The 10894-nt window shown below is 39.1% G+C and overlaps 1 protein-coding gene across 4 annotated transcripts in view; it reads left to right on the plus strand.

Annotated features, from left to right (window-relative positions):
- Positions 1-10189, plus strand: part of dpysl3 (dihydropyrimidinase like 3) — a 50526-nt gene extending 40337 nt beyond the window's left edge. For 3 of the 4 annotated variants that reach the window (XM_088088448.1, XM_088088449.1, XM_042498997.2), the window contains 3 exons: positions 2686-2865; positions 4844-5015; positions 8367-10189. In XM_088088448.1, the coding sequence (XP_087944574.1) occupies positions 2686-2865; positions 4844-5015; positions 8367-8461 (447 nt within the window). In that variant the 3' untranslated portion in view covers positions 8462-10189. The remainder of the gene's footprint in view (positions 1-2685; positions 2866-4843; positions 5016-8366) is intronic. The other variant, XM_088088450.1, reaches the window with a different exon arrangement.
- The last annotated feature ends 705 nt before the right edge of the window (positions 10190-10894 follow it).

A 10894-nucleotide genomic window follows, 5' to 3' on the forward strand; every position in this document is an offset into this window, starting at 1 on the left:
TGTCCGCATTGATCTCTTAAGCACATCCATGTTTTCACAGACGTGAATATAAACTGTGAGTGCAACTTGACAGTTTTTTAGTTGTCCATAGCAGTGGTGGTAATTCTAGTTGAGGATTTAAGACAAGGGCCTCACAAAGACACACGCACACACATTCTTTCTTACTCACACACATTTTATACATTTACATGATGATGTTTCTACCGTGACACACACAGAGGATCCCAGACAGGCCACTCAGCAGCAGAGGAAGTGTCCACTCAGGAAATTAAGGCTTTACCAGCCTTGTACAAATCCTGCTTGTACAGAAATACACAGGTGAAGGGAGAATACATTTGCTAACAATGCGTGTGGGTTAGATTTTTAATTTGCCTTGCTTAAAGGCCTAATGGCAGCTGTTTATTGGGAGAGAAAGAACATTGCACTGTCTCCAGATGGAGGAATGGGAGGAGACAGAGAGAACTGGACTAATAATACGGCTTCTCCAAATGTGGAGTACATCCACTGAGGATCCGCGGGTTCTTACATAATGATGTCACCCTTTCATTTCCTGCCGGTCGTCCTTCCAGATAAAACAGAAGAGAGCAGAAGAGCAGAGCACGGCAGCTCCCAGTTCCAGTAAATCTACCTTAATGGATAGTGTGAGACCAGGCCAAACAGGAGCAGCCCTGTTTACCAGCTCACTGTGTTGGGGAATGCCGTCCCCTGTAAAATAAATGTGACTGATTGTGCCGTGTCTTAGTTTGTCATCAGTAATCCCACATCTGATGTGGATTGGCTGTTGTCAACATAAAAATACATAGATGCACATTATGATGTTATCCTGACACATAGACAAGAACAGGCAGCAACACACACACACACACACACACACACACACACACACACTCACACACTCTGAGACACACTCGGCTCAGTCATGACATCATGTTTGGCATGCAGTAAGTCTTAGTTATGTCCTGTTCTGGCCTGAATTTGGACGGCAGCAGAAAACAGGGCCGTGTGCAGAGGAAATAAGCAACAATGGAATGAGGGGAGGGGATGGTCACAGATCACAAACATGTCGAGAAAAGAAAGTTGGCACAGGAGAAATTGGACAAGGATGAATAGTGCACAAGGCAGAAAAAATCTTGAGATCACATAAATCAAGCAAAAATGGGCAAGTGAGAGAAAGACACAGAAAGAGGGATACATGAATGAAGGAGAAGGACAACTGGAAAGAGAGAAAGTGAGAGAATGAGGTAGAGAGTGAGAAGCACTACAGAGGCATTAAACTCCAGCTGGATGATGGCAGCTGTTTGTACATGCCAGACAGACAACTGTAAGAAACAAGGTGATGAATGATTAAGAAGGGGAGAAAGCGAGCGTGGGATTAAGAGAGAGAAGAGGAGAAAAAGCGTTTATGCTCCCACTTCCTGTTACCTCATCCATCCTTCCACAGCTCCTCCTGTTCCTCCCTGCATCAGTCCTTCAAGAGATGGTTACAAGGATAAAACACATTTTATTTTGTTTTCTTTCCTTAAAATTAAATCATATTGATAAAATTAAAATTGATTTTATTTTCAAAATAATCCCAAAGCTTCAAGAGAAATAAATTGGTAACACCCTGTTGATTCTAACTAAGATTGGAGGTATTTATCCAGTGTTGCTTTAATAAACATACGTATCTATTCTTGGAGCTTTGTTCCTCGTCCTGGTAATTTTAAACAGTGAGTCACCCTTGAAGATTTTGTTATGAGTCATGAGATGAATTCAAAAGTCAGGCTTGTTTAAAATGATGTTCTTTTGATGGCTTAACTTAATGTGATTTCTTTCATTCTTGAAGTTATGTGTGGTTTTATGCCTCCCCACTGGCAATAGCTGTGACCCGAGGCATTTTGTATGTTAGAACACTGAAGAACACTGTGAGGAAATTTCCTCATATTTGGCACAAACGTCCACATAGACTCAACAAAAAACTGATTGGAATTAAGTCGTAATAAAAGGTCAAGGTCACGGTGACCTCACACAACATGCTTTTTGGCCATTACTCAAGAATTCATATACTAAATATGACAAAAATTCTCACAAATACTTAATAGGATAAACAATAACGTGATGAAATTTTATACACAACTGTCAAAGGTCACTGTGTCATCATGATGTTCTGTGAAAGCATTTTTTTTTAGATATTTTGTAGGGCTTGTATTGCCTTTATTTAATAGGACAGACATAGCATGAAAGGGGGAGAGAGAGCGGGGATGACATGCAGCAAAGGGCTGAGGTTGGACTCGAACTCGCAGTGGCGAGGACACAACCTCTGTCCATGGGGCACCTGCTCTACCAACTAAGCCATCAGCCTTTATTCAGCATCATATCTCTGGAACAGAAGGGATGACATTTGTTCAGAAACTTAATTTGTGACACTGATGTTGGGTGTCCACCGTGAAACTGTGCTGACTGTGTAGATCATTAACATTATTGTTACTGTAGTTCTATCTGCTTTTGTTGTTTTTACATGATTTTCATTTACATTATCAAATTTACGTGCATCTGTAACTGTACTGTATTTAGATGCTCTGTATATATTTTATAGAATTTAATAGTACTGCTATGTGATTGATATATTTATGGACCCACAATGGTTTCTTTTCTGTTTCATAGCTTTTGCTTCAAGTATCTTATAATGGTATATGTTTGTTTTAGGCTGCTGAGTACAATGTCTTTGAGGGCATGGAGCTGCGTGGAGCCCCACAGGTGGTGATCTGCCAGGGGAAGATTGTTCTGGAAGACGGGAACCTGCATGTCACCTCCGGCGTGGGTCGCTTCATTCCCTGCTCTCCCTTCCCTGACTTTGCCTACAAGCGCATTAAAGCCAGGAAGCAGGTAAATACAGGTTTTACTTCTGTTCAGCCCGCTATTTGTACTTTACACTGCAATCATTTTGTTCAGGCAGATGTCATATATTTAAATGGTATGTAACAGTATGTCCTTTGTGAAAGGCAAACTCTGTAGTGTAGCTTGTGAAGCTACCCTTACAATCTAGACAAAGAATGTTTATTGCTCTTACCATGAGGCTCACACAGTGCAGTGAGAAAAGGTTTGGAAAAATCAGGGAAAGTGGAAGGAAGGAGTCAAGATTGTAGGTGAAGAGGCATGTATGGGTTGAAAAAGAAGTTACAATGGTGGAGAGGAAAGATGGTGGGGAGGATGGAGGCAGTGAAGTGGGATGTGGGGGAGATACAGCAAGTCTGACATCAGCCTCCAAGGTTCAGCCACAGGGCGCTGGCTGCGCTTTTACACTGCAGTGCAAAATGTCCATGCAGTGAGGGTGGTCGAGTCTTTGTTGTCATCGTGGGTTTAAAAAGGATAAATGTGAGTTTGGATTTTACTTTCCAGAGAGACCTACCACACACAGTATAAGGGTTACCAAAGTCTACAGTTACAAGTCCCAAATTTCAATTTACTTTGGTTTCACAAGACTGATCTGATCCTAATAGCTAATAAGGTATTCAGAGGGTCTGGAAAGACTTTGCTGTAACAGAAATGTTATAATGTGAGAAGAGAAATAACACTTTTAGCGTGAAGTGTGCCCAATGATGGATGAATTACCTGAGAGACACATTTGAATAAAAGTACATATAGAAAATGATCTTTAAAAGAGAATGAAAGAAATTTCTAAAAAAAAACAAAAAACAAAACAAATAGGGAACATTTCCAGAAAACTATATTAATAATTATCATAATTGTATATGTGAAATTATGTTAGTGGGAATATATATACTATTTTATCATACTATTTATTGTATTTACATTTTTAGCACTTTTTTCCCAGGCCATTTCCTTGTTTTGTACTTTTTTATCGGTTCTCTGTTTTGCTAGTTTTCAGCTAATTTTTGTGTAACATTTTACTAATTTCCTGCAAAGTTTGGCCTATTTTTTTTGTTAAGTTGCTAACTACCTTATTTCCAGATTTTAAAAAAATCAAGCCAACAAGTCAATTTGCTCAGGTTTCAAAAGATTAAACACTCTAGCACCTCATTTGCATTAAAAATAAAAAAAAATATCCCAGTGTAAATCAGTTTATTTTCATTGTGAATTAAAAAATCATTGAGGGGCCACCCTGCACCGTATTGCGGGGGCTGCAAGTTAAGTATCACTGATCGAGTCTCGCTGTCTTGTATCTCACCAGAAAAAAATGAATAACAATTACATTCCTATCTTCTCCAAAGCATTAAGAGTTAACTCCATTTTACCGTTTGATTTATAACACTTTAAACTCAAAACAGACCCTGCCGTCTGCCCTCTTGCCTTATCTTGTGGGCCAAAAATTCTCATTGTTCAACAATTTCCTAATTTGCAGCTGGCTGGTGATGAGAACATGGAGCTGTAGTAACAGTGCGCTGTTTATCTTGGTAGCAGTCACTGTTATGCTTTCTTCATTCACAGATGTCTCTTTTTAACTCTTGCTTGAGCTTCCAAGATTTCTCTGAGTCACGCCACTGAAAGACGGACAGACCGACAATGGCTTGTTCTATCTTAGCATAAAGTTTCGACTTGCTCTGAAAGCATATTAATACTGTATGTTGTTCTTTTTCTGGTCTACTCTGTAAAAGGGTTTGCTTTCTTGTGTTTGTATGTCTATGTTTGTGTGCGTAAATCTGGAATTGGTTCCCACAAGAAAAAAAAGGCTCTGAAAAATGCATATATAATTCAGACACAAACAACCATATAATGCAAAACAGGTGTGGACTTGGTTACATTAAATCTTTTGTGATACTGAACACCACAATGTCTCTCTGTCCCTGCTTCTTTATTTCTCTCCTCACCACCTCGGTCTCTGCTCTTATTGTTTGTCCTGTAGCTGGCGGTCCTGAGGGCAGTCCCCAGGGGAATGTACGACGGCCCCGTGTCTGAATTCTCCATGTCCCGTGGTGGCACCCCCTCAGCCTCGGCACGTACCTCTCCCACCAAACAGCCTGTCAGAAACCTGCACCAGTCTGGATTTAGTCTAGCAGGTAACCCTGCACCATGCGGTGAGCCCAGCTTCTTTATTCAACCCCCACCCCGCTATCACCCAGTCCCTCCTTTCATCCGTTTATGGTCTGTATTGATTTATACAGCATGCAGAAACATCAAAGAATTGTGCATGTGCAACTGTCAATCCACCGTCGCACCCCTCTTTTATCTTAACTCAGCTACCACTTCACGCTGTGAAGGACAACAGTCATGTGATTTTTAGCATGTCGTTGCTCTGAATGTTGCATTCACAGCTCTTTGCAATAAGCCTCAAGCCTGTAGAGTAACCTAATAATCTCTCATTATCCTGTTTCATACTGTATGATGTGCACAGTATGGCATGCATCTGTCTGCAGTACATCACGCTCCTTTATGAAAGGGTTTATACCCTGTTTATATGGCAATTTGTCTGTTAATATGTGTCATTAAGTCGCTGGCATTAGCTCCTTTGAGTTTTATTGAGTCACAGTGCAGACAGAACTAAGTTATATTTATGTAAACAGTCAGTTAGCAGTTTTTGCTTTAGTGTAACATGGAGTCGAAATTACCCCAAATGAAAACCATGCAAACTGTACTTTTGACCTAACCTTTTTAGATGAATGAGTATTCAAACAGAAGCTCAGTGCTTTTCCAGTGATGTTGTCTATTATGCTGCATTCACATGAAATATGCTGTTTTAACTACTCAACATTTTATTAGTTTAATCGTCCTAACTCAGAAGAGGAACACCACTTAAATGAAGAATTTTAGTATGATATTTCCATGGCTTAGGAAAGTATTAATGAAATCAGTACTAATTAACATGAGCAACCATCTCTCTCAAAGCCAGACACCAGAGTAGTAAGTCTAAAACTTGTGTTTGAAACTCCTTCATAGACCATGAATGGGAGCCTGAATTTGTTGGCCCACAGTTGTTTGAATTTATATATTTTTTTCTTTTTTTATGCCCAAAATTTGTTTAAATCTCTTTTCCCCACTGAAGCCTTCTCTTACAGTATCTCATGCCGCTCCAATAGAATACTTTTCTATTGCTCTTTAGGACACTGTGACCTCTAGCTACAGCCTTTATGTAATGTCAAGCTATATTCATAAATTAAGTGTTTTTCACAGTTACACTTCTGTAAGTCACACTGGATATGAATTTTGGCTCAAGGCCGAAAACGTATAGCGTACAAGATTTCAGTCGAGGCATCTGGACATGGTCTCTTAAGCAAGCCTATCTAATGTGAGAGATCACAACACGACGTACTCACATTCAACATCTGTTCCATTATGCAGAGCTGCTGAGTGACAGGCTGATTGTGCCCATATGTAAGGTCAGCACTGGATTAGTTTAGATGTGAGAAATCTGATAAATTGTTTTTGTCAGGCTACCAAACAGTGAAACTTTGTACAAGTGGTAAAACTGCGCACCAGATAGTCAGTCTTTCCACTGTTTTATAATCAAAGAGAGCAACCATAGCTATTACTGTGGTTAGTCATTCTGTCCTTTGCACTGACAGGCTAATTGTGTCCATGTAAAGCAATGAGAGCAGCCCCTTTTAACCTGGACTGAACACGGCAGTACTCTGCATGCTATCGGCTGTCTTTGTGAGTGCATGTATTAATTTTTGCGGTGGAGAACTCATTTTAAAAGTCAACAGAATGGTGTTTGGCCTTTGGCTGTATTAAGTAATCTGTCTTTACAAGCATATGCGATACCTCATCGATAAAAAAAGATGGTGACCTCCGCTGGAAAGAATTTTCACATTTGAGTACATGAATTTAGAGGGGAGTAAAACAGCTCCTGGTTTCCCAGGCTTTGTAATAGATATGTGTGTTTTGTGTGCGTACAGTATGTGTGCGTACTCTCAGAATGAGTCAGTCTATTTTAGTTCTTCCTGGCCCACCACCTGCAGAGTTGATTTACTTCTCTGGGATTAGATGGGGAGAATTGTTTGCTTGGATACAGTGTATCACAGTCTGACATCATCCTACTTTCCATTTATATACCGGCTCATAATTTGTTGCAGCAGACACACTGGCTCATCCTTTGGAAATGCTGCACTTTCTGTCAAACTGTAGCTTCTTTTGTTAATGTTTCAGCCGCACTCATACGGGAGATGGTCTGATGAAATTTGCATTCCCCTGTCATCTCAGCGACACATACCATTCATCATAGACAATAATAATGTGTCTTGAAAAATCTCTAGTGCCTGGAAAGTAATAATGTGAGTGACAACAATTATTTGTGTGCAATGACGGCATAAAAAGCTATTTTGTGTAGAGTAAGCCTAAAAAGATTGACAAATGGGACAAATTCTAGTTTTAAGGGCGGGAATAATGCAAAGGCATACTTCACCCCCCAAAAATGACCATTTTTAAGTCAATTAGTCATGCTGTGTTATCCTTAATTCCTGGAGAAATGTTTGTTTTTCCTGCATGCCTCAAGGTAAAGTCGCAAACATAATGATTTATCAGGTGAATTGGGACCGCATTTAACACCAGCAAAACTATATCAAAACATCTGCTTACAAACTTTCACACAACCTGTGCAGTATAATCCAAATCTCCTTTATCTGGTGGTATGCTCAGTTCTTTCTTCTTTTTTTTTTTTGCTAAAAATCTTCATTTTGAAATCTGCCTTTGAAGAAAGCATAGGTAAGTTTCACTTTTAGTTCAGTTTTGAATTGTAATGTTTCAGTGAATATGCATGTTTGGGAAACACTGAGCATAGAACTGGATACATGAGCCTGAGATTACTCTGCACAAGTTATGTGAAAGTTTGAAAGAGTTTGTGTTCACATGCTACAAAAACAACATTTTAAGGATTGTGGTACAAATTGTGATTTTGTGGACAAAGATCTCTTTAAAGTAAACAATAACTCATGTTAAAACTATCCAAATTTGGAGGTTTGTGCTCCTCACACTGTCATTGAATTTGCACTTAACTTGCAATGAAACTTTTCTGTTGAGAGCTCCCACATTAAGTGGTCTGCAGTGCACCATTTACCAATTAGTATGCAATGGGGTATATTAATAGTTAATTACAGGCTAGCTTTATATATAAGGAAATGTGTGCATGGAAATCCAACTGTTTTCTCTATTTCTTGTCAATGTGCAAATCTTATTTGCAGCATTTACTTTAGTCTTAAATTATACTGTTAAATTAGACAGACATTTTTACACTTTTTCTTTGCATTAATTCCTCAGAGCAGCATGAGTAGAATAAACAGTCTTTTAAATGGCTCTTTAATTTTCTTTGCCCCGGTTTATAATTTAGCCTTCTTCTTCTTTTTTTTCGCTCCTGCTCTTCCTCCTGACTACCGTACATGCTCTTTACTTTTTTCCATGCAACTCTACATCTCTCCCCTTTTCTCTCTTTCTAGGTCCCCCCACCCCAGATGACATCCCCATCAGGCCTGCTGGCCGGCGTATCGTAGTGCCCCCTGGCGGCCGTTCCAACATCACATCCCTCAGTTAAACAGCAGAACCACAAGGGGACGCATTCAGAAAACGACAGCAGCCAGAGTGCAGGATAAAGGGTGGGTGGGAGGGAGGGAGGGTAAGGGGGAGGGAGGAGCAGATGCAGAGGACCAAGATTAGTTAAAAGTTAAAAGAGCAAAACACTGAATCCTCATGCCTTACCTGTCACAATGCTACCCTGCTCGGATGAGAACTGTATCCCTTTTCCTGGGGAATTTGGATTGAATTGCTACTAAAAAGATGCCACCAAAGCACAATTCACACGACTAGCCTTTAGCCTCACTTCTTCTCGGTATAGAATACACAACAAATACAGAGAAAACCTGTTCACTCAGTGCTTTGGTAGTAGAAATACACCTGTAAAACTGTATACTATCATAAAAAAAACAATAAACCAATGATCTCAAAGGAAAATGGATACCGCTTTTCTCAGAATGATGCTACGCTTCTTTCACCCTGTTCAGCTTTCAATGTCACCCCCCTTTTCAGTAGCCTGCTTTCTCCATAGTCAGCATAACACAACACTAGACCCCATATTAGCCATGTCTTATCATGCAGTACCATTGATTAGCTCTAGGTGGCATTGTATATACAGTAGATGTAATGTAGCTTTGTGAATGATGTTGTTGCAGCCTGTTTGGGTTTACTGGACCAAGTAAAAGGTGTTTATCACATCTCAGAGCAGGAGTGCTGTTGGACGTGGAGCTGCATGGGCCACAATATGACGGGTGACGTGATCCATGATCCTTTTGTCCTCCTCCTCTGAGGTGCTGGATAAATACCATCCCCATGATGTGTTGATAGAACAATTATTGATGTTAAAAAAAAAGAAGATTTTGTGAAGAAAAAAGAATAGAAAATTAAGAAAGGGTTTTGCAATTCTTTATCCCCAAAAGGTTTATGTGTGTTTTTATTTTCCTGCACTCCATCATGGCTGTATAAAAAAAGAACATTGTAAGGAACCGTCCTTTGCATTTGCTTCTTGCGCATTGGCTGCTCCTGTCATCCTGAAATCATCTTAAAAGGAGAATGGGGGAAAAAAAAACTATTAAAAAAATCTTTTCACAAGAAGTACGAACACACAAAACTGTCCCTTTCAGCTCAACTGTAACTTGTAATGAAGAGCTTTTGCAATTAAGGACAACAAAGAAAACCAGATGCAATTAAATAAATAAGTAACAAACACCTGCTTTCAGATAACAGCACTTCACCTCTTGCTTTACTTTTTCATTCCTGACAAACTGAGCTCTCATTTTAGGACAAGAGGAAGAACCATCAGTCCCTTGTCATCCCAACATAGCCCTCTAATGCAATCCTGACTAATTCAACATCAGCCTGAATAAAACTACGGGCCAAAGTTAGTTTGCCTGAAACACTCTGGATGTGACTGTGTTGGGAGGCCTTAGAGCTCGTTTTTATGTCTCTGCTGTTTTCTGATAAGGCAGAGGATTGCGGTGCAGTAAGGGAAGCTTTCATTTTGATGCTGTCCCACTGTAGGGGAGGGAGGTAAGGAGATGGCATTTTTTATTTTTGGCAGTGGTGGGGCAGACTCAGAGGCAGGCACAAGTGGTGGTTTGTTGTATTTATGTTAGTTTGACAACCTTTGTTATTGTTTTTATGTTGTTTCTTTTTTACTGTTGTATCAAAACCCAGAGATGGCAGGTCAAAAATAAGGTGTGTTGTGGAGGTATGATTTGTTTCCTGAATAAACATGAGTTGCAACTGACTGACTGAGATCCCTTATTTACATTATTCAGTTTAACTACAAGAAGTATGGTGGACATGAGAAAATGTAGGTCTTTATGATATTTTTTATTAATAAAAATGCACATATTTACAGGCTACCACATCACCTTTGACTCAAGATGAAGAAGTAGGCTAACATGTTTTTGATATGACAGAATATTGTACTTAAAATGTAGTGAAAAGTGGCCTGCCTGACACTTGTTTTCAATTTGCATAAGCATCAGTACTGCATTTACAATTTAGATTTTTTTTTTTAAGTAAAAAGGTTGTGTCACGTTGAACTATTTGTAAATTTTACAGTTTGTTCTGTAATTATGTATTGTATGTATATAACAATTATTATTTTAATAATTATTTGTATTACTATAATTTTTAATAGTAGTAGTTGTAGTAGCTGCATTTTAACAGCAGATATAATTTGCAGAAGCAGGCCTGTAAATCAAATGTATACACAATGTAGCCTAAATACTCTTAACACCACCCAGGCAGATGAACTTTACATGTGGAGTTGCTATAATTTCTATAAAACATTATTAGTCATTTCTCAATAAAGCAAAATTGCTTAAAACTCCAGGGCACAATATATCTGTATTAGTCTGTAATGGTTGTTTTTTTTTTGTTTTTTTTTTAGGTTTTTATACACCCAGTGTTTCCACTTATTGGGCACTATATTTCTTCTTTTATA

This window comes from Plectropomus leopardus, chromosome 15 (assembly GCF_026936395.1).
Source record: "Plectropomus leopardus strain MGB_pleo_1.0 chromosome 15, ASM2693639v1, whole genome shotgun sequence".
Taxonomy (NCBI): domain Eukaryota; kingdom Metazoa; phylum Chordata; class Actinopteri; order Perciformes; family Serranidae; genus Plectropomus; species Plectropomus leopardus.